Raw genomic sequence first — 25,410 nt, forward strand, 5'->3', positions numbered from 1 at the left:
CCAGCCTATCCTGGTTGTAGAACAGTTCATAAGATTCAAGATTTTGAATTTTCATCTTCATATGTACGTTAGCAATTGCTTAGTATTACGGGATTAGACCATGACTTCTATTTCTGCAATACTAGCATCACAACTGCTCTTCATCATTGCTTCAAATCTTTATAATCAGAAAGGAACAATGTAAAAACCGAAGGAACTATTACAAGTTCTCCAAAGGTGCCCTGCCCTTACTTTCTTTTTGTAATACATAAAGATGGTACAAAGAGTCCACAACCTCTCTCATATTTTTATTTTCTTCTATCCACCAAAGCCTTTGTCAAAGCTAGGAAATGTCATGCTGCCCTCACACGGAGAGTAACTCCATGTTCAGGTACAATAACCAACCTAAATGCAGGGGAGTGTTGGTATCCCGGCGATAGTGAGAAGCAAAACTTGGATAGAATGAGAGTTAAAATAACCTTCAGTTCTGTCATGGCAAAGTGCTGGCCAGCACAGACACGAGGCCCTACTCCAAATGGCATATAAGCCTGTGGAGTCTTGCAAGCCCTAACAATCCCATGAGCAAATCTTTCCGGATTGAATTTGTGTGCATCAGGTCCCCACAAATCACACTGCTGTTGTAATATTGGGACTGGAATCTGAATGTTCATACCTTTTGAGATCATAATGTCTTTGAATGTAATGTCTTCCAGGGCCGCTCTGATCACAAAAGCCGCAGGTGGGTAAAGACGCAATGTCTCTTGGATCACCATTGTCAACTGCCATCAAATACAAGGTTAGTGAAACTATGTCAATGTATGGGTGTGTCAACTCTCATGTATTAATATCTCAATGTTGAGTACATGATTTCAGAATTAGTGTAGCAGTGATGTTAATCTCTCCTTGTAATATTTGGTAACTGATGTGTTAAGTTCTTTATGTGTAAAATTAAATGGAAAAAAAAAAAATGTTTTGAACCTCAGAAGGCATAATTAGAGGAAGAATATTCAATCGTGTCACTAGCCACTAGAAGTCACTTTTCCGATGATAGCTCAATGGGGTATGAAAATTCATTCTTGAACGTTTTTCCAGGCACCACCTTCAATTCTAAGGAAATTTTGCAAATATAAGTGCATATGACACCAACATATGTGCAGAAATATTCTTCCAAACACAGACTATATGCACAAAAGCACCATAAATAACATTGCTTGCTACATGCATTCTTTTTCTCTCTTGTTTGCTGGGATATTCTGAATTAACATGCATCCATATATAGTGGGAGTGTTTTCTTGGATAAAAATTTGATAAAATCCAATAGAGAAACAGCTAAAACTAATAGTACTATTATACAGTAACTAAAATTATAAATTTTAAAGAAAAATACATACTGTTTTCATGTTTCGGAGCATGTTGGCATCTGGTGGACTATCCCCGCATATTTCGAGCACCTCAGCACGAGCACGAGCTTGCCATTCAGGATGCGCAGCCAGTAACATCAAGCTCCATGTGGCTGTAATGGCAGTGGTCTCATGGCCAGCAAAGTATATGTTTTTGCAATTATCCACAATGAACTTGTCGCGAGAACTATCTGTTGATGGGCCATAATAGTCATTATAACTTTGGGCACCCTCAAGAACCATTTGTAAAAGATCCTTCTCATATGATCCTTCAGTGCGCTGCTTTACCACCTTTAATATCATTGAGTTGATCTCTTCTTCAAGTTTCCACATAGCTCTATTGTTTTTGCTTGGCAAGAATCTATAAAATATACATATCATCAATTTTGAAATATTTAGGAATAATCATCCCTAGTAATGTTCTTTTTTTTTCCCCCATTTATAAAAGAATAGAGAATTAGAGATATCCCTAGTTCTCTTATCTCATAAATCCTCAACACATAGAAGGCCAGTGTTGAATCTAAATCCTACTCTTTTATAAGAAAGAGAAGTATCATTAGGCTATAAGAACACTAGTCAATTAAAGATGTTCACAAACAACAAACCAAAATTTGTCAATGTAATAGTTTTCTATTCTTTGTTATTAAGATCAATGGATTCAAAATGTTACCATACCTAAAACCAGGAACTCCAACATTTCCCTTGGACATGATTCCTTGAAGAGTATTGAGTTTTAAGAATATTTCTTCCCCTTGGGAATAGTTGCTTCCAAAACAGGCTCTTGATATTATATCCGCCGATAGGCTTCTCAAATCCTCATTGATTTTAATGTCTGCAATCCCTCCCTCATTTTCAATTCTACTCTCCCAACTTCTTAGCATTGAGGTTGTTGAGTCCACCATTAGGTTTACCATGCCCTTCAGAAAGAAACGCATAAGTATAAAAGTTTACAACATCAAAAACCAAGCCTTAGTCTATAGAAATTTATTAAATAATGGTATTGTAGTGACTAATTAATCTAAAGCTTAATATGATGAGGCATTGAAGTAACAACAGTATAACACAATCTTCACTCAAACAATCGGAACAGATTGTGCTTTGGGATTGTTGCTGAGTTTTGTTCATGTAAAATGGCATATCAATATTGTCAAAACTGGACTATCCCAAAAAAGAAGAAGACAAAAATGGTTTCAGGTTAGTTAGTTAAAAACAAAAGGAAAGGTAATAAGAGAATGGTTTCAGATTATGTCTTTGTAAAGGATTACATTGCATATAATAAGTGAGGGTTTTAATTTGTTTAGGCATTATTCTAGTCTTCATAGGAAAATTTTGTAATTAATAGAGATCATTATTATATGCCCTTGTTAAAGTCTTTCTTCAATTGTCATGTTGAACATTTTCGCCACTTAAGTCTTATGCATAATATTAAGATCTATTGTCCAAGTACTATATTTGAAATTTATGTAAACCTTTGAGATTTACCTTAACCTTATCAATGTACAATTCAGGAGCAATAATCTTCCTTTGATGGGCCCAAATTGAGCCATCTGATGACAGAATGCCTTGGCCCAAAAGTGGCCCACGATCTTTGGATAGATAAGAAGGTTTTCCAAGGCTCAAAGAAGTGCAAAGGCTGATTTCCTTCACCATCTCTGGATCTGTTATGCATAATAGCTGTATGTTTCCAGATGAATATAAGAATATTGGTCCTGTCACCAATATAGATTAGGTGAGCAAGGTTGAAAAATAAAATTTTAAGATTCTGATTTAGTGTTGATATGCATATTTGATCATATGATCTTTAAGAGGTCCTTTTGTTTACATTCTAGGCATGTCTTGGACTAATTGCTAGAGATTACAAAACAGAGGAAATTAAGTATTTGCTAAGACAAAACATGCCATTGTTTCTTTCAACTTGTTTCAAGTAAGTAAAAATGTGCATTCATCATTCAAATGAAATCTGCTATAATTCCCATTCCCAATTCATGTCCAAGTTCACCTAATGGAAAAGTACTAACTTTTTTGTTCTGAATAATGCTTTTATTAGAGAAAGATAATAAAGCAACAAAAACAAAAAGAACCCCTATTTTCGTAAGTATGTACTACAAAGGTTTATAACACTAATTACAATTGGAATATTCTGACAACAAAAATTGTCTAAAATCTGAGCTGTACCCTCTGTGACTACTGCTATTGTCTTTCTACCCAAAAAAAAAAAGACTACTTTTATTGTCTACCTATTTTATTTTCAACTCCCTAAACTATATTTCTACCTACTTTGGCGAGAGAGAGAGAGAGAGAGAGAGAGGAAATGGCAAGTGAAGTACCATATTCATTTCTCCACTGCTCCAAATGTGGGAAGATAGTGGAAGGCCAGTCATGAGCAATAGCATCAGGGTGATCATACTCCTTTGTAGCAGTAGTTTTTGGTGTTGCATGAACTTGGAGTTGAATTCTCTTCATTTCAGGGATGTTCCCGAAGAAGAAAGAAGGAGAAGGTCCCCTGATACCTTGCCTTTGAAGTTTGGCTCTGAGAAGTTTTGGTTTCAAAACCAAAAGGTTATAGAGTTGCATTAACAACACTATAAGCCCACCTATAACAACTGATACAGTGATCTTCGCCATTAGAACTGGGTTTGCTTCCATGTTTCTGCTTCTTCTGCTTCTTTTCTCACTAGACTTCGATCAAAACTAGGACCCTTTTAGATTCTCTGTGCACTGTTTTCTTTTTTAGCTGGCCACATTTTTTCTTTTTCGTTTGACCTTTAGCATTTTCCAAGAGAGAGAATAGTAATTTTATATTGTGTTGGATTTTTTAATTGATTTGTTCAGTCTAATTGAGCTAACCGAGGTATATACAGATAATGTGAGCGTTTGGGTGGGCTGAAAATGGCGTTTGTGTTTTCATGCTTTTTTTTTTTTTTTCTTTTTTTCATGTAAACAGTAAAATTACTGTGAAAAAAATACTGTTCATATACTGTGCAAAAAAATACTGTTTATATACTGTTTATGGTCTACTATACTATTCACATATTTAAAAATTATTTTGCTATAGAGTTTTCAGTTTCAACAACAATAAGTTCAATCCAAACGGACTCAATACTAACGACAAAAATTGTGACATGTTTTTAGCATTACTCATATAAATTAATTACAGCCTTTACAGGTTAGAGCATTCATATCAATATTTTAAAAAAATTTAGGTCATGTTTGGTAAGTACATTCAAACACATGTTTTCAGTTTTTAAATAATATTACATATATTTTTATATACTTTTTCACTCACACGTATATCAAAAAAATACAAACAACATTATTCAAACTCCTCTACCAAACAAGCCCTTAGTATTTAACAACTAAAAAGCCACTTTATAACATTTAATACATCACTTTTTAATACATTTAAAATCAAAATTTTTATTATTTTTACTACTTCATTTAAATATTCTTCTTTTATTATTTTTTTATTCTTCCTCTCTCTCTCTCCCTTTGTCTCTCTCTCTCTCTCTTTCTCCCTCTATCTCTCTTTCTTTATTAATTGAAGTGATAATATATATATATATATATATATTTATATATTTTAAGATTCTAGCTACAATAGGCTGTCAAAGATGACATTCTACTCTAAGATGTTAAAACTTTTAAGTATAGCCACCCTTAATGTAGTGTGTTTTTTTGAATCAGATGTTAAAAAATAACATATTTAGCATTTGAAACCTTTTATGAGAATGCTCTTATATGGTCCCTCTTTGGTTATGATAATGGCGATTTGGTTGATAAGTGCACAAACTATTTTATCCCTTAATGTTTTTTTTGAAGTGAGTTTTGGATAACAACAAACTATTTTATCCCTTAGAGTGTGTTTCTTTGAAAGTAAAATAGGGTGGACAGAAAATTTTGAAGAAAAAAATGGAAAGAAAATTTTTTTTAGAGTGTTTTTGGTTAGGTGGAGAGAAAGAAAAATAAATGATGGGGCTCAGATGTTTTATCCCCAGGCCTACCAAAAAGTTTTCTTCTCAAAATGAAGGGAAAATTAAAGGGAGAAAATGGGACTGCTTACTAGATGAAAAATTCATCCAATTCCTTTCTTCTTCTCTCTCTCTCTTTTTTTTTTTTTTTTTTTTGTGTTTTCTTGGGCATGTTGCCTCTTCCTTTTTCTTTTTCTTTTTTTTTTCTTTTTTTTTTTTTTGATTTCCTGGGTTGTGGGTGTGATAGTTTTTTTTTTTTTTGTTTAATTAGACATGATTTTTTTTTTGGGACATTATTTTTATTTTTTTAAAAAATTGGGTGATTTTTTTTTTGTCACTTTTTTGTTTTAATTGACCATCATTTTTTAACAAAAGTATATGAGTAAATTTATACAAACTCACTTTTTCAATTCTTCCACTTTTTCACTCCCAACCAAATAAAAATGAGAAAAATTAAAATCTTCTCTATCCTCCCACTTTTCCATCCTCCCCCCATTTTCTATTATTCTACTTTTCCACCTCTCTAACCAAATGAACCCTTAATGTTTTTTTTCGAAGTGAGTTTTGGATAACAATAAATTTTAGGGGCACAACTATTTTCACAAGTATGTTATGATTAGTAAATAATAAATATGGTAATTATGATGGAGTTCAAAGTGATAGCCAATGCAATTTCTCGTTAGATAAAGGAGAAGGGATTTTTTTTTTTTTTTTTTTTGGGGGTTGAGAAGAAAGATAGTAAATGAGGAGGGAATTCATACTAATGCTCTCATCCTTGGAGCATTTACCTCAGCTTATACACATCAATTTTTTTTTTTTTTTTACAAGATATCAATTTTTTTAATTGTATATATTTCTTCACACACAAAAACCATCATCAACATTCTTTATTTATTCTCGTGATACGTAAAGAAAGAATTGATATGTCAATGTAAATTTATATTGTTATTGTAACAATCATGCATTGTTACATCATTTTGCATAGACTGATGTGAGTGAATTTTGATCTTAATTGGCTAAAATGTGATACTTTTTTTTTTTATTATATAAGTACTGATGTGAATACTCTTACAATCAATTATACTACTCTTCTTCTTCTTCTTCTTTTCATGACCCAAAACGAAAGGTAAAGAAATAAATCACAAACACAATTGTTATAAGTAATTTGCAAAGTTTTAAGGAAATTAAAAAAAAAAATCTATGTTAAATTTTATTTAAAATTAAACTTGTAAAGAGAGAGAGATTTGAAAAAAAAAAACTTGTAAAGAGAGAGAGAGAGAGAGAGATTTGAAAAACAATGGATAAACAAACAAATAAGCTAATATTTTGACCTAAAACTTCTTTTACTACACCGGAAAGCACTTCAAACATGTATAAGTATTATTTTGGTATTTTGTAGTTCTTGTGTTCCTTTTGATACCTTTATATAGGTCAAAGGACCAAGTTTGAGCAAAAAAAAAAAAAAGAAGGAAAAGAAAGGGAAAAACCAAGTGTGCGAGTGGTTTTCTCCAACTTAGGCAATAGGCTTGGACACTGGTAGGCCTGTGTGTTTTGTCTCGAATAAAGCATTGAATTCAGGTTTCTCCTGTCCTAGGGTTGCGCTGCGCGCTCTCTAGTCACTCGTAGAATTTGCGTCCCTTTCTCAGTAAAGGTTGTCCTGTCCCCTCCATTGACTTTGTTCAGTGGTAGGGCTTCCGTGGGTGGTTCTATACTGTCCCATTCTCCTCTCCCTCAGCTCGTCTTCTTAGTCACCTGTTCGTCTCCTTTCCTTTCTGCTTTGCCTTGCAATGGAGGAAGTGGAGAGTATGTGGCAGAGGCTGTCTCTTTCTGCAGAGGAGGAGGCTGGCCTTGAAGTCCCGAGCCTTCCTGGAGTGTCGAAGTCTCTGCTAGCTGGTAAATTCCTGTCTCACCGTATTATCAATAAGGAGGCAGTGCTAAGAACGTTTAAGCCACTTTGGCGCACTCGAAAACCCTTTCACATTTATGATGTGGGAGAGAATAAAATGATCTTTGAGTTTGAAATAGATACTGATTTGGAAAGGGTTCTGGAGTATGAACCCTGGACTTACGACAAACATTTGGTAATTTTTCAAAGGGTTGATAAGGCATCCACGGTTGCGTCCCTTGCCTTTAATGAGTGCACCTTCTGGGCCCAGATTCACGATCTCCCTATTAAGAGTATGACGCCAGAGCTGGGTATGAGCTTAGGTAATTCCATTGGGAAAGTTGTGTGTGTGGCTGAGCCTAACGCGGATGGGGTTATTGGTCGTTTTCTTCGTGTCCGTGTCACTCTCGACGTTACCAAACCCTTGAGTAGGGGGAGGAAACTCAAGGACAATGGTGTTGTGGTGGGGTGGGCTTCCTTCCGTTACGAGCGACTTCCCAACTTTTGCTATTGGTGTGGCTGCCTGCTTCATGAAGATAGGGAGTGTGAGGTCTGGCTACAGAACAAAAGTAAGCTGACCATGGGTAAGCAGCAATTCGGTCCATGGCTACGCGCTGAGCTGGTTCGTCCGGCCCGGAAAGTGTCGGCCTCCCCTGGTGGTTTTGCTCAGGCCGGCGTCCTGTCCTCGAGGCCTGTCACGGAAATCCCATCTCCTTGCCCTTCTCCCAATGTATCCGTGGGTAGGTCTGCCCGAGAAGCTGCCAAGCCACCAGTTGAGTCAGCGCATAAGCTGGATGGGGATACCTCGGAATTGGCTACTGAAAAGTTTGAAAAGACTTTGCATGAGATTGACACTGAGCTGGGCTGGAACCCAGATGGTATGGATGCTTCCTTGGAGTGTTTTTCTCGGGATAAGTGTGATTTGAAAGAGGCTGATCCGGTGGATGGGCTTGGGAACTTGTCCAAGCTCGGCCCAACCCCTTCTAAAGTGGATATTAGGCCTTCTGTCAAGGCTGAGAATGGGCCGATAGTGACAAAGGAACCCCTGCGCCCCCACGTCGCCTTAACTAGTAAGTCTAGGGCCCCCCTCGTAGACATCACGAACAGATCTGGCCCAAGCAGAGTTAGTAAGGTACTAGCCCAAGCTAGGCGCCCCAAAGTAACCCGTAAACCCACTCCTACACCATCTGATGATGTTTTGCTGAAATTCATTAGAAAGCGCCCAAGTTTAGAAGCTTCAGATCCGCAACCCTCAAAACGCAGAACCATTCTTTCACATGAAGTCCCTTCACCTGTTAGTTCATCGGCGGTGGCTGCATCCCAGCCACGCCGGCAGTTATGAATTGTATCAGCTGGAACTGCCGCGGGCTTGGGATCCCGCGGCGAGTTCAAGAGCTTTCCGATATTGTGAAGGCGAAAGGACCCAATCTCATCTTCTTGATGGAAACAAAAAAGAAGAGCTCGTACTTGGAGAAGATAAGATGCCGTCTGAAGTTTGACAACCTGTTTGTGGTTCCTCGAAGGCACCTAAGTGGAGGACTTGCTCTTTTATGGAAGAACGAGTTAGACCTGCACATTCGGACCTTCTCTCCGCACCACATCGATGCAGTGATAAACCCAAGGATTGATGACGCCTGGCGGTTTACGGGATTCTACGGAGTCCCGGAGACTGTCAACCGGGAAGATTCTTGGTCCCTGCTTCGTTACCTTAGTACTCAGTTGGATTTGCCATGGGTCTGTATCGGCGACTTCAACGAAATTACGAGATTGGAGGAGAAAAGAGGGGGAGCCATCAGGCCTGAGAAACAAATGCAGGAATTCCGTGATTGCCTTGATTTCTGTGGGGTTAAAGACCTTGGCTTCACTGGTCTTCCTTTCACTTGGAGTAACCGCCGTTATGAAGGTCCGCTGGTTTGGGTTCGTTTGGATAGAGCTGTCGCCTCGGCTGATTGGTTGATTCAATTCCCCTCAGTTCGCCTTCACCACCTGACTGGCTTCTCTTCAGATCATAAACCCATTTGGCTTTGCTCAGACAGTATTCATAGTAGATTCCACCGCCCTCAGAAGCCTTTCCGCTTTGAGAGTATGTGGCTAAAGGACGAGCGTTGCGAAGGTGTGGTGCATTCAGCGTGGGACAAACCTTCCACGAGTGATCCTATGGGAAAGGTCCTGGAAAAGGTTAGTTACTGCCAAACTCAGCTGGTTTCATGGAATAAACATGTTTTTGGTAATGTTAGACTAGCCTTAACTCGTAATAGGAAGCTTTTGGCTAAGGCTGAAGCCAAAGCCTTATCAGGGTGTGGAATAGGTCAGGTGAAAATCCTGCAGGATGAGATAAATAAATTGATGGATTTGGAAAGGTGCATGTGGAACCAGAGGTCAAAATCTGATTGGCTCAGGGACGGAGACCAGAATTCTAAGTATTTTCATTGCCGAGCTACAGATAGGAATAAGAGGAATTTTATTGGGGGGTTAGAGGACCAGTATGGTAATTGGGTTGAAGATGAAAATAAGATTGGCGACTTGGTTGTCAATTTTTACTCAAATCTTTTTACTTCTGCCAACCCGACCTTGTTTGATGAAGTGCTTCATGGTGTAAATCCTCGGGTTTCCCAGGAGATGAATGACAAGCTGCTCCAACCCTTTCATACTTCTGAAGTCCAGATTGCTCTCAAGCAAATGGAAGCTAACACGGCCCCTGGTCCTGATGGCCTTCCCCCCATCTTTTACAAACAGTTTTGGGCAAAAATTGGTGATGAAGTCTCTTCTGCAGTTTTGGCAGTGCTTAACTCAGGTATTATCCCTCCAAACCTCAACCATACTTTTATAACGCTTATCCCTAAAATTCAAAGTCCGAGAAGGGTCACGGACTTTAGGCCTATTAGTTTAAGTAATGTGTTGTATAAGCTTATTGCTAAAGTGCTCGCTAATCGTCTTAAAAAGTTTCTGCCGGAGTTAATTTCAGAAACCCAGAGTGCCTTCATGTCGGGAAGACTTATCACTGACAACATTCTAATCGCTCATGAGACTCTTCATTACTTGAAGACTAAGAGAACAGGGAAGATGGGGTTGATGGCGGTGAAGCTTGACATGAGTAAAGCTTACGACCGCGTTGAGTGGGTGTTTCTTGAGAAAATCATGGACAAAATGGGTTTCAGTCAAAGATGGATAGCGCTTATTTCTATGTGCATCAGATCTGTCTCTTATTCAATCTTGCTAAATGGGCAACCGCACGGTTTCATTGTGCCAGAAAGGGGCCTTCGTCAAGGTGACCCATTGTCCCCGTATCTATTTCTTTTGGTGACTGAAGGGCTGCATGGTCTCTTGAAGAATGCTGAAGCTGAAGGTAGCATTAGAGGGGTCTCTCTTTGTCAATCAGGCCCACGGATTTCGCATCTTCTTTTTGCTGACGACAGTCTCATTTTCTGTCGAGCCTCTATTTCAGATTGTGAAAAGATTCAATCAATCCTTCAGCTCTATGAGCAAGCATCGGGGCAGAATATTAACAGGGGTAAAACAAATTTGTTTTTCAGCTCTAACACTCCTACCCAAACTCGGGAGGGTATTAAGAATTTCCTTGGAGTGGCAGCCTCTCAAAGTTATGACCATTACTTGGGTCTACCCTCCCTGGTGGGCCGTGCCAAAAAGAAATCCTTTAGTATCATCAAAGAAAAAATCTGGAAAAAGCTTAAAGGCTGGAAGGAGAAACTCCTTTCCCAAGCCGGAAGGGAAATTTTAGTTAAAGCGATTGTCCAGGCAATTCCCACCTACACCATGTCGTGTTTTAAGCTCCCAAAAGGGTTGATCAAGGAGATTGAAATTCTCATACGAAAATTTTGGTGGGGGTACAGAGGTGAGCAGAAGCGCATTCACTGGATTAGTTGGGAAAACTTGTGTCTTCCGAAGTGTGAGGGGGGTATGGGTTTTAGGGAGTTAAACAAGTTTAATGACGCCCTTCTAGCCAAGCAGGTGTGGCGGTTGATGAATCAGGAAGAATCTCTTTTCTACAGGGTCTTCAAGGCTAAGTTTTTTCCGGATTGCTCAATATTGGAGGCAACAAGCCACCACAAAGGTTCATTCGCATGGAAAAGTATTCTTCAATCCAAACATGTCATCGAATCGGGTTTATTTTGGAGAGTTGGTGATGGTAAGTCAATCAAAATCCGAGGGGATAGTTGGTTGCCAACCCAAAGCTGCAGAAGAATCATTTCCCCGATCTCCTCTCTTGGCCCGGAGTCCACTGTGAGCAGTCTGATTGATGATGGCTCCCGTTCCTGGAAAGCGGATTTGATTAAGCATGAATTCCTTCCCCATGAAGCTAGAATCATTGTTGGTTTGCCGTTGAGTTTAAACCAGGTCCCAGATTTACAAACTTGGTTCCATTCAAGTCATGGCATCTATTCCACTCGGAGTGCATACCAGATGCTAGCTAAATCTGGCAGGAGCCTTGGTCCAAATTGTTCCAACTTGGGTCGAAACAAAAGAATGTGGTCTGGTATTTGGTCCTTGTTGGTCCCCCCTAAGGTTAAGCACTTGTTGTGGAGAGCAACTCACGAAGCTATCCCAACTCTTCTTAATTTGTGGAAACGCAATGTGGTCGCTTCAGTCACTTGTCCTAGGTGCCTCTCAGCTTGTGAGGACACTATACATTCCTTGTGGAGTTGCCCTGCTTTGCGGGTCATTTGGGATGCTACTGCTGCTGGTCAGAGTCTTCTAAAACATCGTTTCAGGACTTTTGCTGATCTCATGGAGATGGTTGTTGAGATCAAAGACTGTTTTGATATCAATCTTGTAGCTGTGATCTTCTGGATGATTTGGGATTGTAGAAACTCTGATCGTGTGGGGGGCTGCTCTACCGACCTTCGTACAATACGTGCTAAGGCTTCAACCTTTCTCCATGATTTCTCCTCAGCCCAGATCCCTCGTCTGGTTCAGCCCTCGGTCTCTGGCAGCAGTAGTAGGTGGTTTCCTCCTAATCCTTTGACGTATAAGGTGAATTTTGATGGGGCAATTTTTAAGGAAATGGGTGCTGCTGGCTTGGGCATGGTTATCCGTGATTCTGAAGGCTCGGTCATTGGTGCCTTGGCTGAACGAATTCCTCTGCCTTGTTCAGTTGCCACGGTGGAAGCCTTAGCGTGTAGAAGAGCAATCTTATTCGCGAAGGAGATGTCTATTTTTGAAGCTTCTGTTGAAGGGGATGCTGAGATTGTTATCATGGCCCTTAAGGATGGAAAGACCAGCAACTCCGAATTTGGCCATATCATTCAGGATTCCCTTGTATTAGCTAATGACCTTCGTTCTTGTGTTTTCTCCCATGTAAAAAGATTAGGCAATTCTGTTGCCCACTACCTTGCCAGAAAAGCCAAATCTGGTAATGAGCTACAGGTGTGGATTGAGTCCACACCTGATGACATAGCTCCTCTTGTGTACCGTGACTCTTTGTAGTCCTTTCCCTTTATTAATAAATTTTGACCCTTGGGTCTGGATTCTCAAAAAAAAAAAAAAAAAAAAAAGCATTGAATTCTAATTTTGCAAGGGAGAGGAAGGCCCATTGTTACAAAAGACCAAAATGAGCGATTGGGTGTCTAGGCCTCTTTTCAAGAGCCCAAATCAATGTCAAGCTCATCTACAATATAAATTTAGAGGACTATTTGAGTTGTTTGAATACAAATTTTGGCCTTCCAAATCATAGGTTCCCAAGCTTTCCCATGAAAACTCTGCGCTTGAACCACGGCCTTAAGACTTGACAAAGTTGTAGGCATTTGAGAAATTGCAACTTCATTAAAAGTTTCTTGAGTTTTAGCCATGACTTCTTCAATAAATTTGGCTTAGTACCTGAAGCTTGTAATCCTCCTGGTTCCAAAAATAGGTGATAATAACACTAATAGTGTGGTAGTCGAAAGGGATGTGTATCCATGAGCTGAGATTTTTAAGTGGAGAGTGTACTTGATCTTCTTATCTTTGTGTAGTCCTTGTCCAAATAATTTTGCTGTCTTTTAGAGGAGAAATAAGCTAGATTTCTCTTCTTCTTTGAGCCCCTAGTGACTTACTAATGTCCACTTGGCATTTTTTTTTTTTTTTTAGTGAGTTGGTTTGTCTTTTGGGACCAAATGTGATGTTTTGCCATACAAGTTTGGGAATTCAAGAAAATAATTGTAGTCTTGAATCTTGATTGTCTTTGTAATTTGGTAACCCAAGTAGCTTAATTCACTCGTAATTGGACAATTTTCAATCCACACTATTTTGTGTAAATATGAGCTTTTGTTAGAGAATCTCATTATTAAAAAGTGAGAAAATTTATATGAGTTGTGAGAATTGGTACCTTAATGGCTCAACCTATGAGTAAGTGTAAAATGTGCTCCCCACTAGATCGAGAGTTTTACATGGAGTCGCCACTTATTTAATTTAAAAGGAAAAACAAGAAAACCTTTAATGAAAAATACTTCTGTTGTATTAATGTATATGACAATTTACATCAAATTTTGTAACAAAAATTTACAATGCTTTTTGTCCTAGATACAATCTAAGAAAGGTAAATTACATTGCTTCATTTCCTAGTTACATTCTAAAAAAGTAAAATTGTATATACAAGAGCATAGTCTAGAACCCTTGATCTTGGTTCGGAGGCTAATTTACGAGATGGGAAGGGATTAAGCACCCATCTCACCCGGTAAAATCAATCTTCTAGGTTAAGGTGACCAATGTCATGTCATGTCAAACAAATACAAAGAATATGTCATATAAACATGTGATTTGCAAGAATTGTAAATAAATATGTGTTAAGGGAATTTGACATAAAGAGAAACAAACAAAAAAAATAAAATAAAACATGTTAGATAACAATTTTAATGTAACAAAAATGAAGGTAATGGCATGTTCATCCAAGAGATCAATATAAATAAAGAATTCCTAGCCTAAACATGTTCATCTAAGCATGTGAAGGAAAAACAAAATTGTAATGTTATTTGTCATCAACATAATTGCAAAGAGAAACAAATAAAAATAAAACCTTTAAGCATATTTGATCATCCAATCAATTATGAAGAGAAGTAAAGGAAAAAACCCTAGACATGTTTATCTAGACAAAATCAAAATACTTTGACATGTTTGTTCAAGCATTTAAAAAAGTAAAACAACTACCTTGATATGTTCATCTAAATATTAAAGAGAAAAGTTGTGTTTTAGCCTAGAGGTGCTCATTTAAGCATTCAAAAGAAAATTGTATATTAGCCTAGAAGTGTTCATCTAAGCATGTAAGAGAAAATTGTGTATCACCTAGAAATGTTCATCTAAGCATGTAAGAGAAAATCAATAAGACATATAGGCATGTTCATCCAAGCATAACACAAAAGAAGTGAATAATGATTTGTAAGCATTTATTCTAGCATGTATAAAGAATTTAAAAAAAAATTAACTACTTACCAACATAAATTAAAAGGGGAAGCGATTACTTAAAGGGCTAGGGAGAAAGCAAGGAAGTACTAAACTACAACCAAAGTAAGAACAATGGTTGCTCAATAGCTTTTCTTTTCTGCTTTCTCACTAGCTCTCTAGAGGGAATTCAGGATCCAGAAAATGGAAGAGGTCTTCTCTATTTATAGGGGAAGGGATGGCTTAGCTTTAAAGCTAAGTTATTAGCTTTCTTTTGAAGCTAAGGGAGGAGATAACCTATTTAAATGAGCTGGGGACGGATTTGGTGTTGATCCCCATTCAAATTTTGAAATGATGCTGCACCTGCTTCGTATTTTGGCTCTAATTTTCTGCTCAAAATTCCAATTGATTCAAGATGGGTTTTTTTTTGAAAGGAAATTCAATTATTTACAACTTTTTCAGAAATAGAGAAAGCCAAATTTCAACGTTATCCATGCCAAAAATGTGTTTCAAATTGCTGCTGAAAATAGTAACGTCTTCTGAGCATTTTTGAATTTTTTTCATAGGCTGTATCTGTTTCTTTACCCAATTTATTTTTCAAAAATATTTCTTCTGAAGCAAAGGGAAAGGATAAGTCTATTAGATAGGCTTCAACAGATTTGACGTTGAACTCATTTGAAATTTTGAGAGAAAATTGAAGATAATGCTGAATTTGTGTTGTCTTCTGCACCTGTTTCGTATTTTGGCCATAAATTGCTGCTCAAAATTCCAATTGATTCGGGATTGATGTTTTTTGAAAGGAAATTTAATTCTCTACAACTTTTACAGAAATAGAGAAATCCAAATTTCAACGTTTTTCTGACCAAAAATGCGATTCAAGTTACCACTAAAGATAATGACGTTTTTTGAGCATTTTTTTTTTTTTTTTAATTTTTCATGGATCATATCTCCGGAATTTTTTTCAAAAGAGCAGATAAGATGCCATAAAGAAACATTTTTTTATTATTTTCTTTAAAAAAAATGAAATCCAATAAAAAATCACACTTGATTAATTTTAAATTAATTCTTGTGAGAACCAATCAAAATTAACTGTTTGGAATAGAATGCGATCAAGCCCATCGTGTAGGCAAGCCATGATCATTGAAAATTGTTTGTATGATAACTTTTGATCAGGTGGTCCGATTAAAACCCATGACATACCATTATGATCGTTAGAACATCAAGATTTGTTTTGTTTCACAAATCTAAAGATCTACCGGTTGGTTAAATGCAAGTTATAAAATTGGGTATCTACAGGAAGAAAGATTTGGACCATGTGCTTATCGCTTGATGGTGGCAATAATAAGAACCACCATGAGTCCAATTCGAGAAGTTGCAAGATGTAGATCTTAAGTCTATGACAAGAAGTGAAGAAATGTAGGCCAGTCAAATTCATGATATAGAGATTATAGAAGTCATGAGCTAATTCATGATGAAAAAATAAAGCACACTATAAGCCCATTATATGATGTAACAAGATGAGTCATGGAACCATTTTGTGATGTAGAAAGATATAAACCATGAGCCCATTTCATGAAGTGAAAAGGATTGTGATCCGAAAAGCATGAAAAGTTAGGGTAAAAAGACTAATATGGGTGGATTAATGAAAAATTGGACATATTAGCAAGGTTGTCAAAATCGGGATCCTACGTAGGATCGTTGAAAGTAGGTGGGATCGTAGATCGTAGGATCGGATCGTGAATCGTAAGATCCTACATATTTTCAGATTTAAAGCAAAAAACACATTGATTATGACTTTGTATGTTGAATAATCACGTAACTTATAAATTCATCCATAAAAAAACTTAGATTTGTATCATATGATGTAATTTGCATGTCATACATCGCTAAGTCTATACTAACGAAACAAATATATTTAAGTTTTGACTTAATGTATCTAAAAAGTTCAATAAATATTTAATTAGCAACCAAATACCAAAATATTTATCAAAACATATGGAAAATATTTTTAAGTTCTAAGTTCCAAATTTGAAATCCAAAATAAGTTAGCAAATGGAAACTAGCTAACTACAATATAAAATCCAAAAGTAAGATGAATATTAAGGTGAAGTGAACATTTAATTATTCTCGTTCTAAGGTTCTTATAACCACCATCCTAAATTCCTAATCATCATCATCCATATCATCATCTATATAGACATTATATATTTGTATACTAGAGTTGTAAAAGATATCAAGATACAATTTCACACTCAACTATTCAAGTTATACCACTCACCAACAATTAAAAAATATACTCAAAAAAATCAATCAATCAATATACAAATACAAGCATAACTGATAAAATTATATATAAAAAAAATTAAAAATAAATTTAGTAATATTAGAACACAAATTAGTATATTGATCAAACAAATTTAACAATATTATAACTTAAAATGTAGCAAAGCCAAGTCAAATTCTTCATTTAGAAATGATGAAACATTCTTTCATTTTGATTACAAGTGAACTAGAAACTAGAAAACATTTTCTTAGGTTGACATAATTTTATAAAATAAAAAATAAAAAGTCATACCATCACAACATGAAAAAATAAAAATCCTTAAAACTTCATCAAAACAAAAAATTTATCCCAAAAAAAAAAAAAACAAAAAAACAATGTTTTTGGTAGGATCGGTAGGATCGGTAGAATCCCATACGATTCTACGATCCTATACGATCCTACACGATCCTACGTACGATCCTACCATTTTTACGATCCTAGTGCGATTCTAATCGTTTTGGTGAGGTGGGATCGTAAAATCGTGCGATCCTACGATCCAGATCGCGATTTTGACAACCATGCATATTAGGCTTTTAAGTGAACTTAACTCAAGACCCATTCATTTGACTTTATAGAATTATATTCATGTGGGGCATGTTGTGGAGTAAAATTGCATCACATAGGATCAAAAATATAAATGATGTGTTCTTTGTGCAAAATGAAATTGTGGTCCAACCCAAGTAGACATTATTATATTATACTTGTTTATAGTGCATAGCCTGTTTGAGCTTCTTTTTCTTCAATTTGGAAATTACAACTCATCTCTTTCATCTTTCTGTGAGTCTTTTATAAGAATGAAAATGAGTTAGTTTTCCCATTGTTATCTTCAGTTCTTTTGGGCCTGATCTCCCTACTCTTAATAAAATCACCTTATAAACTAATATATACATATATTATTTTTAGGTTTATTGTAATTCAATTGGTTAATTTCTTAAGTGTTTCCAAATTTCGAATTAGATATTTACTGTTCAAATTACATCATTCCCAATTATACACTTCTAGATTAAATGAGACTTTAGAGCATAATTTTTATATTGTATTAAAAAAAAAATTACAACCTTCTCAATTATTAAATTATTATATAAAAAATAATGAATTTTTTTAAATTAAAAAAAAACGAAGATTTTTTTTGTTGGTAAAAAGTTAAAACTTGTAAGAAAGAAAGAAAAAAAAAAAAAAAAAAAATCAGCACAAGGACAACAAAACAAAGGGAGACAAAAGAGGTCAGGGGAACCAAAGAAGGAGCTCATCTCGGTGTCCCTCTCTCCCAATTCTCTCTCTCTCTCTCTCTCTCTCTCTCTCAAATTCCAAACCCTAGCTTTATCCGTAAGTACATACTCTTTCAACCCCTTATCTCTCTCTCTCTCCCCAAAACGTCGCTGTCCGATCCCAAAAACCCCAACACTACAAATTCGAGGGTTCAATTTTTAACCCCCAAATGTACAAACTCGGAGCTTGAAGAAGAAAATCTAGGGTTTCCGCTTCTGCTTCAACAATTTTCAAAAAGCTTTGATTTTTCGGGAGAGGGAATTTTTTTTTTTTTTTTGGTATAAATTGTAAATTATGTACAGAGATCGAGTAGGTGGAGGTGGAGGATCGTCGAGATCGGAAATGGTAGCTGGCGGAGGAGGAGGACCGTTGGATCGAAAGCGAATCATCAACGACGCTCTCGATAAGCACCTCGAGAAATCGTCGCCGTCCACTTCGAGAGTCGGCGGCGGAATCAATAGTAGTAGTAAGGACAAGGAGAGAATCTCTGTGCCTTCCACTTCCACCGGTAAATCTCAGCAGCATCAGCAGCTCGATCATCGCGATTCTCGTTCCGCTTCGCTTTCGAAGAACAAGTGCTCCGATGGTATGTATTTTATGTGTATACAATTTTGAACTCTGTGTGTGTTTTTTTGATCTGGGTTTGTTGATTTTTGTTGGTTTCAGCTTTTGCTTGGTAAATTGGGGTTAATTTGTTGTTTTTGTTTCTAATTATGTGTTGTCTGAATTCTGAAGTAAATTGCTTGTAGTGGGCTAGTGGGGTATTGGGATTTAGGACTGAAAGTGATTGATGAAGAAAATTTGTGAGTTGTAGGATCTGAGTTTGCTGAATAAAGTGGTTTGAACTTTGAAGTATGTATTTGTGTAATGTTTAGTGTTTATGATTATGTTAGTGTGAATTATGGATTGTTTAGAAGCAAATTTAGTGTAAATGAGATCTTAATTTAGGAAAGTTTTAGTTTTTATCCCCGATTATCGTTAGTGGAATTTTAGTGATAGAATACGGTGACATGTAATAGCATGTGTCTTAAGTGCCTGAGCAGGATTGGGTTGAGGATTTCAGTTGTTTTTCCACATAATGTAAACTTTCTCATTCATGCTTTGTTAATTTATGTTTTTTAAACTTTCTATTGGGTTTGGGTTAATAAAAAAAAGTGCTTTGAAGTAGGTGCTTGTTTAAAGTTTAGTGTTTGTGATTATGTTAGTGTGAATTATGGTTTGTTTAGAAGCAAATTTAGTGTAAATGAGATCTTAATTTAGCAAAGTTTTAGTTTTTATCCCCGATTATCAATAGTGGAATTTTAGTGATAGAATAATGTGACATGCTTGAGCTGGAATTGGGTGGAGGATTTTATTTGTTTTTCCGTATAATGTAAATTTTCTCATTCATGCTTTGTTAATTTCTGGGTGCTCCCGTAAATATGTTAAGTTTTCGAGATTATTTTTTTGAAGTGTGTAAGCATTGAATTAGACCATTATGATGTCTCTCTATGTATATAATGAGTGTATGTATATTGTTTAGTGATGTATCACAATTTCAATGTGATGTAATTTGGATATGGATTCTGTGATGCATGTTAGAACTTATAAGTGAAGGAAGTTTCAGGCTGTTAACAAAGTATGCAATCAGGTGTAGTAGGAAACTATTGAATCTCATGCAATTGTAACTGTTTATGGAGGGGTGCACATAGGTTGATCCGGATCGGGTTTGGTGCCAAAATGCAACTCAACCTGATCCCTTCTGGTGGAGAACTCACTCACCTGCTTCCATCTTATGGTTGGACAAAACCGTGCGGACCCCACTTTCACATGGGCAGTAGGCATTGGGCTGGTCATCAGTTTGGGTTTTTGGGTTGGGTTCCAATTTTCCCCAAATAAATACTCTTGAAATTTTTCTGATCAACACAAAAGGACAAGAAAATTTTCTTTTACAATAACTGTAATTAATTTAAATTTTTCTCAATAACCTGACATTAGATCAAAACATAAATTTGATCACCCGCACTTTCTACATTTTTCTTAACAACCAAACAAAATCAAGATTCAAAAAATCAAGAACACAGTAAGAATCCAACGAGGCTCAAATAGTCATTTTCTCTTCTTCCTCTTCATTGTTTCAATAAGTAAACAAAACGGTCTTCAAAACACTGAAACGAAAATAAAAACAAACAATGGAGAGGATAGGTGGTTGTAGACATCGGTGAGCCTATCAGCCTTAATCTTTCAATTTTTTCCCTTTCAATTGCTATTGGTGAAGATAGAGGCCAGATGGGTGTAGACGTCAACGAGGGGTGCAAGTCAAGCTAGTGTCCACACCTTGCTGGAGTGTTGAACTGGATCGGACTATTCAAGCAGAAGATGGATGTATCATTTTTAAGAATAGATATCATAACAAAAGGTTATGTGGCATTTAAAAGCAAGGTGAAAAGTTAGTTCGTGGAATCAAGACTCACCGGTGACCAACTGCATGAGTAATTTTGGGTAGTTGGATTCTTTTTAATTACATTTTGAGAGTAAAAAAAAAAACATTACATCATGTGAAGAAACATAAAGAATTTTAGCAATTTTAGTAGTCTGATTGAAAATTTTTAATTGGTATTTTCACCTTTTTTGCTGATGATGACCTTGTTTGCATTAATTTCAGAGGAATCTGAAACAGACAGTGAAGAATCGGATGTTAGCGGTTCTGATGGAGATGATACATCGTGGATTTCATGGTTTTGCAATTTACGAGGAAATGAATTTTTCTGTGAAGTTGATGATGAATACATTCAAGATGATTTCAATCTATGTGGCTTGAGCAGTCAAGTTCCTTATTATGATTATGCACTTGATCTGATTTTGGATGTTGACTCTTCTCATGGTAAGAACTGTCCTGTTCTAAATTGTATTTAGGTTTATGCATTTTGAAATTATCTCTTTTTGCCAACAATAATTTGATAATTCTGCATTCTTGAATTCGTAACCAATTTCAAGTGAATGGGTTTTTATCTCCTCATACTTGTAGCTTTTGTCAACATAGATAAGTTGCCCATCGACCCTTTGAGGGTGATAAGGAAGCAGGGGTTTGTCCTTGGTGCTTATAAATGAGAATCTCAAATATGTACTCTTGATCACTCATCTTATTCTTGTGACCTCTACAAGTATGAAGTAAATGATATAAATTTTATATAATTTTTTTTTTTACTAATATGTCATGGTGTTGTTTGGAAACTGCATTAATTATACTAAGCATTGTTTCATGGGTTCGGGAAAAAAAAAAAACCTCAAATCTGATTAACTTTATCTCGGCATGTTTTGTCATACAAAAAGGATTTCTCTGATTTATGATTGCTAGGCTTAAAAGGTGTTGTTTAGCAAACTACTATAATTTTTTGGTCTGATTCTAGATGTAATGAATAAAAATATTTTAGCATATCGACAAGCTTTATTTTTGTTTTGTTGTGATAAGGAGTTATCAGTCTCAACTATTTTGTCATTTAGAGTTTTGGAAGTCAGAATTTGGTAAGATCTATTGCCTACAGCATGTAAGAAACTGAGATCATAATGTCTTCCGTCTCAAACCATGTCTTTATTTAAAAAAGTACTTAGTAAAGTACATCCAAGCATTAACGTGGGTGGTTCTGAGTGAAACTTGCATATCAATGAGTTGTCCTCTGTATCTACATTTTATTACCTAATATCCATTTCAACAAATTCAAGTGACACCTATGACTGATTTTAAAGATATCTTTTATTGTTATAGTAAAATTCTGACCTAATTTCTGCTGCCAAAAGTGTGTGTGTGTGTGTGTGTTTATGTGAAGGATCTTGCCATTTAGCCTTATTTAATGGTATGGGTATGGTTTTCAGCAGGTGACATATTTACTGAAGAGCAGAATGAATTGGTTGAATCAGCAGCAGAGATGCTGTATGGTCTGATACATGTTCGGTACATACTCACCAGCAAGGGAATGGCTGCAATGGTAAATTTCTGAGCCAATTTATACTTACTTTATTTGTTTCTTATGTTTCTGGTTGAGTAAAACATAGTTAAATCTACTACAGTTAGAGAAGTACAAAAATTATGATTTTGGAAGATGCCCTAGAGTTTACTGCTGTGGACAACCCTGCCTCCCTGTTGGCCAATCAGACATTCCCCGCTCAAGCACCGTAAAAATCTACTGCCCCAAATGTGAAGATATCTATTACCCGCGATCTAAGTACCAAGGCAGTATCCTTTTATTGCACTAGTTTTTACTTGTTTTGAAACTTTGTTTGCATTTTGCCTGCATCTGTCTGAACATTGAATTCTCATTGATAGATTTTTCTTCCGCTAAATGTGGTATGTCCCAATTGATTAATATGTTGTTATTATATAACTTAAGTGTGAAAGAGGAATTTTTACTTTGACCTTCCTGCAAAGTGAGCTATGGTGTTTCCATCTGGATGAAATTGTATGTTACAAGCTAATAAATAATTCTTATGGTTTAGACATGTGACCTCCTGAATTCAAATATATTGGTCGGTATGTTATGTATAGAAGTACAAATTAAGCTATATGTCATGTGATTTCTTGTTCTCATCATCATTATCATTTTATTGCTATGTAACATGTGGTTAAGCTGATCTAGTGCCTAAAAATAGATTTTATATTTTTGTCCTAAGGATCATTAGTAACATTTTATAATTATTCACCAGTGTATCTTTAGTTTAAATTTACTTGATGCGCATATATCTTTTGGGGTCCAGGAGACAACCTTGAATTTCTTGACCAACAGGGAGAACATTCATAGAAAGGAGGGGCTCTTATGTAATTTAACAAGGCTTGTTAGCTTAAAAGATGGAATTGGGGGATCTGTGGCTTGGCTTTTTTATTAAATGAGTTTGGACAATTCATTTGAGCTTTACTTGTGTTAACAAATGAGTGAGCCTAGGCAAGCATCAAAACAAGCCAAGCCTGACAGGACAATCATATCAGCTCATTTGCTGCTCTGGATGTTGCCGTACTGCTGCTGGCTCTACTGGTGCTAAAGCCACAATTATTCTAACTGACATTTGATTCTTTGCTGCTTACCTTGCTGATTAGCCTAAAACCTAGAGTTCCAAGTTAAGCTATATGTTTTTTTAGGCTAGTGAAGAAGCTCTTAGTCTACTTATGTTTTAGCTTAAGTTGATTCAGAGTAGGCTTACCATTTGCGATCCCTAAGCCCAGAGCTGTATACATGAAATCTGAATCACCTCAATCAGTATAATTGCAAAAACTAATCATTGACTAAAATCAAAATTAATTAAGTTTTTGTGCCAATAATCTTAAGCTATATATGATTGGTGGTTAGAGATATAGTATTGGACATTTTGTGTAGTGCACTTGGAGTTTCCATTTGAATTGTTGACTGATAATGGGTGATTGTGATTTCCATTTAATAGTTCTTCTTTGTTTTTATCATTGTGCTGAAGACTGTTGATGTGTATTGAGTAATTGTGGTTGAATGTATGAGATGTTCCAATTTTTGCAAGTTATCTTTTTGACAAAATTTCCTTGACTTTATGAAGATATTGATGGAGCATATTTTGGAACAACGTTTCCCCACTTATTTTTAATGACGTATGGACACCTAAAGCCGCAAAAGGCGTCTCAAAGCTATGTTCCAAGAGTTTTTGGCTTCAAGATGCACAGGCCATGACATCAGAGGTGCAAGTTACTATTTGTGTTGAATTGTCCCACTGTTCATTTGTGATGGTTCTCATATTATCTCATGCTATGTTATATGAATGGCTCTAACAAGCAAGATGAAATGCAAGAGTACAACAATTGATTCACAATGAAAATGTTTAAAGTGAAAATTTGCCTTTTAGCATAGCAGAACGTATATTTTTATTTTATTCATGAATTTAACAGAGCGTTTGTAAGCTTCTCTCTTTTTCTAGGTTTGAGGATATGTCAAGTGTTTTGTAGTTTCCTTTGCTTGGGTTATCTATCACTATTTCGTGGTTGAGTATGCATTAATTTCATCTCAAAACTAGCACTCGAGGATTCTAGGAAGGGATTAAAGTCCTTTTGTTTTTTGTTGCTTTCGGTGTCTGTAGATGTAAATCATGTAATGCTGTCCGATGCCATTGATTTCAGTGAAAATTAGGTATGTGGGATTTTTTTTTTTAAGTGAGGAAAAAGGATTTCAGAGTATTTTGAGTACCTTTCTCAAATAATTATTTTATTCCCTCAAATTGGGGGAGAGGAAATGTTGTTTAATGAATTTGTGTACTTGCCTTTGTACCCGTTACAATTTATTAAAATTTTAATCATTTTCAAACAACATTTATTACTGCTCTAATCTAATGTCAATGTATATGATCTCTTGTCTTGCTTCTTCTGCTAACTAGTTTAGGCCCCTTAGCCTATGTAATCTGATCTACAAAACAGTTTCTAAACTCCTAGCTAATAGGCTGGAACCTCTGTTTCCAAATTAATCTCTAAGTGGTAGGTTGCTTTTATTTCAGGTAGGAATATTCAAGATATCATCATTCTTGCCCAAAGAAATAATGTATACTATGGATGATGAATTGTTGAGTGGGCTTAAAGCATAAAATGAAGAAGACTTATGATAGACTGGAATGGCCTTTTAGCATTCATGTCCTTCAATACTACGGCTTTTTAGAGTTTTGGATCAATTTGGTTGTCCAGCATCCTCACCTCTTCTCAATTCTCATAAATGGTGGGCTATTAGACTTCTTCACTCCTCTACATGGTATTAGGCAAGGAAACCGTGTCTTTCCTTTTTAATTCATCTTAGCTGGAGAAGTTTTATCTAGATTGTGCCAACATGCTGAGTTTCTCTTTCTATTTCCCCACTTGCAATTTGTCAATGATGTATTTATCTTCTTGCACGCACAGGAACAAGAGCTATCACATTTTTAAACTTGTTTGCAAAAGTGATAAACTGTGAACTTAGCTACATAATCTCATTTCATAAGTTTTAATGTTCCTGGAGCTGACAAATTGCTTACTATTTTTCTCCTTTTTTTGATTCTTCACCTTATTATCTAGTCTATTTCTTTCCAAACTTCTAGACATTTCAGATCTTTTAACAAAGAGAATGAAACACATTCATCTGGTCATATATTTTTTTATTTGTTTGGACACGTTTGTCTGGTCAGTAATATCAAACGGATGTAAGTTAATTTGTGTAAATAATTTTGACAGAATACATATGCTCGGTATGCTCGACTATGGAG

At 36.1% G+C, this 25,410-nt stretch overlaps 2 protein-coding genes and 1 long non-coding RNA gene across 8 annotated transcripts; 2 read left to right on the plus strand and 1 right to left on the minus strand.

Moving 5' to 3' along the window:
* Window positions 1–122: 122 nt before the first annotated feature.
* LOC126723305 (cytochrome P450 714C2-like) lies at window positions 123–4,155 on the minus strand. The gene is made up of 5 exons (XM_050426651.1): window positions 3,707–4,155; window positions 2,862–3,088; window positions 2,055–2,296; window positions 1,371–1,740; window positions 123–758 (listed from the first exon to the last, which is right to left on the minus strand). The coding sequence occupies exons 1-5, from the start codon at window positions 4,023–4,025 to the stop codon at window positions 333–335; spliced, it is 1,584 nt and encodes a 527-aa protein (XP_050282608.1). The 5' UTR covers window positions 4,026–4,155; the 3' UTR covers window positions 123–332.
* On the plus strand, window positions 653–3,194 carry LOC126723307 (uncharacterized). Its single transcript, XR_007654228.1, has 2 exons — window positions 653–775; window positions 2,888–3,194. It is a non-coding gene; the product is annotated as an uncharacterized LOC126723307 (long non-coding RNA).
* A 13,973-nt stretch (window positions 4,156–18,128) lies between the features above and the next one.
* On the plus strand, window positions 18,129–25,184 carry LOC126723309 (putative casein kinase II subunit beta-4). 6 transcript variants are annotated; one of them, XM_050426657.1, is made up of 6 exons: window positions 18,129–18,781; window positions 20,840–21,058; window positions 22,048–22,160; window positions 22,243–22,405; window positions 23,731–23,869; window positions 24,676–25,184. In XM_050426657.1, the coding sequence occupies exons 1-5, from the start codon at window positions 18,490–18,492 to the stop codon at window positions 23,859–23,861; spliced, it is 918 nt and encodes a 305-aa protein (XP_050282614.1). In that variant the 5' UTR covers window positions 18,129–18,489; the 3' UTR covers window positions 23,862–23,869; window positions 24,676–25,184. The 6 variants fall into 6 exon arrangements, with proteins under 6 accessions (XP_050282614.1, XP_050282613.1, XP_050282615.1 ...); XM_050426654.1 differs by having other exon boundaries at window positions 18,132–18,781; window positions 22,243–22,408; XM_050426656.1 differs by lacking the exon at window positions 24,676–25,184 and having other exon boundaries at window positions 23,731–24,141.
* Window positions 25,185–25,410: the final 226 nt, after the last annotated feature.

The sequence above is a fragment of the Quercus robur genome, chromosome 4 (assembly GCF_932294415.1).
Source record: "Quercus robur chromosome 4, dhQueRobu3.1, whole genome shotgun sequence".
In the NCBI taxonomy this organism is placed as follows: Eukaryota; Viridiplantae; Streptophyta; class Magnoliopsida; order Fagales; family Fagaceae; genus Quercus; species Quercus robur.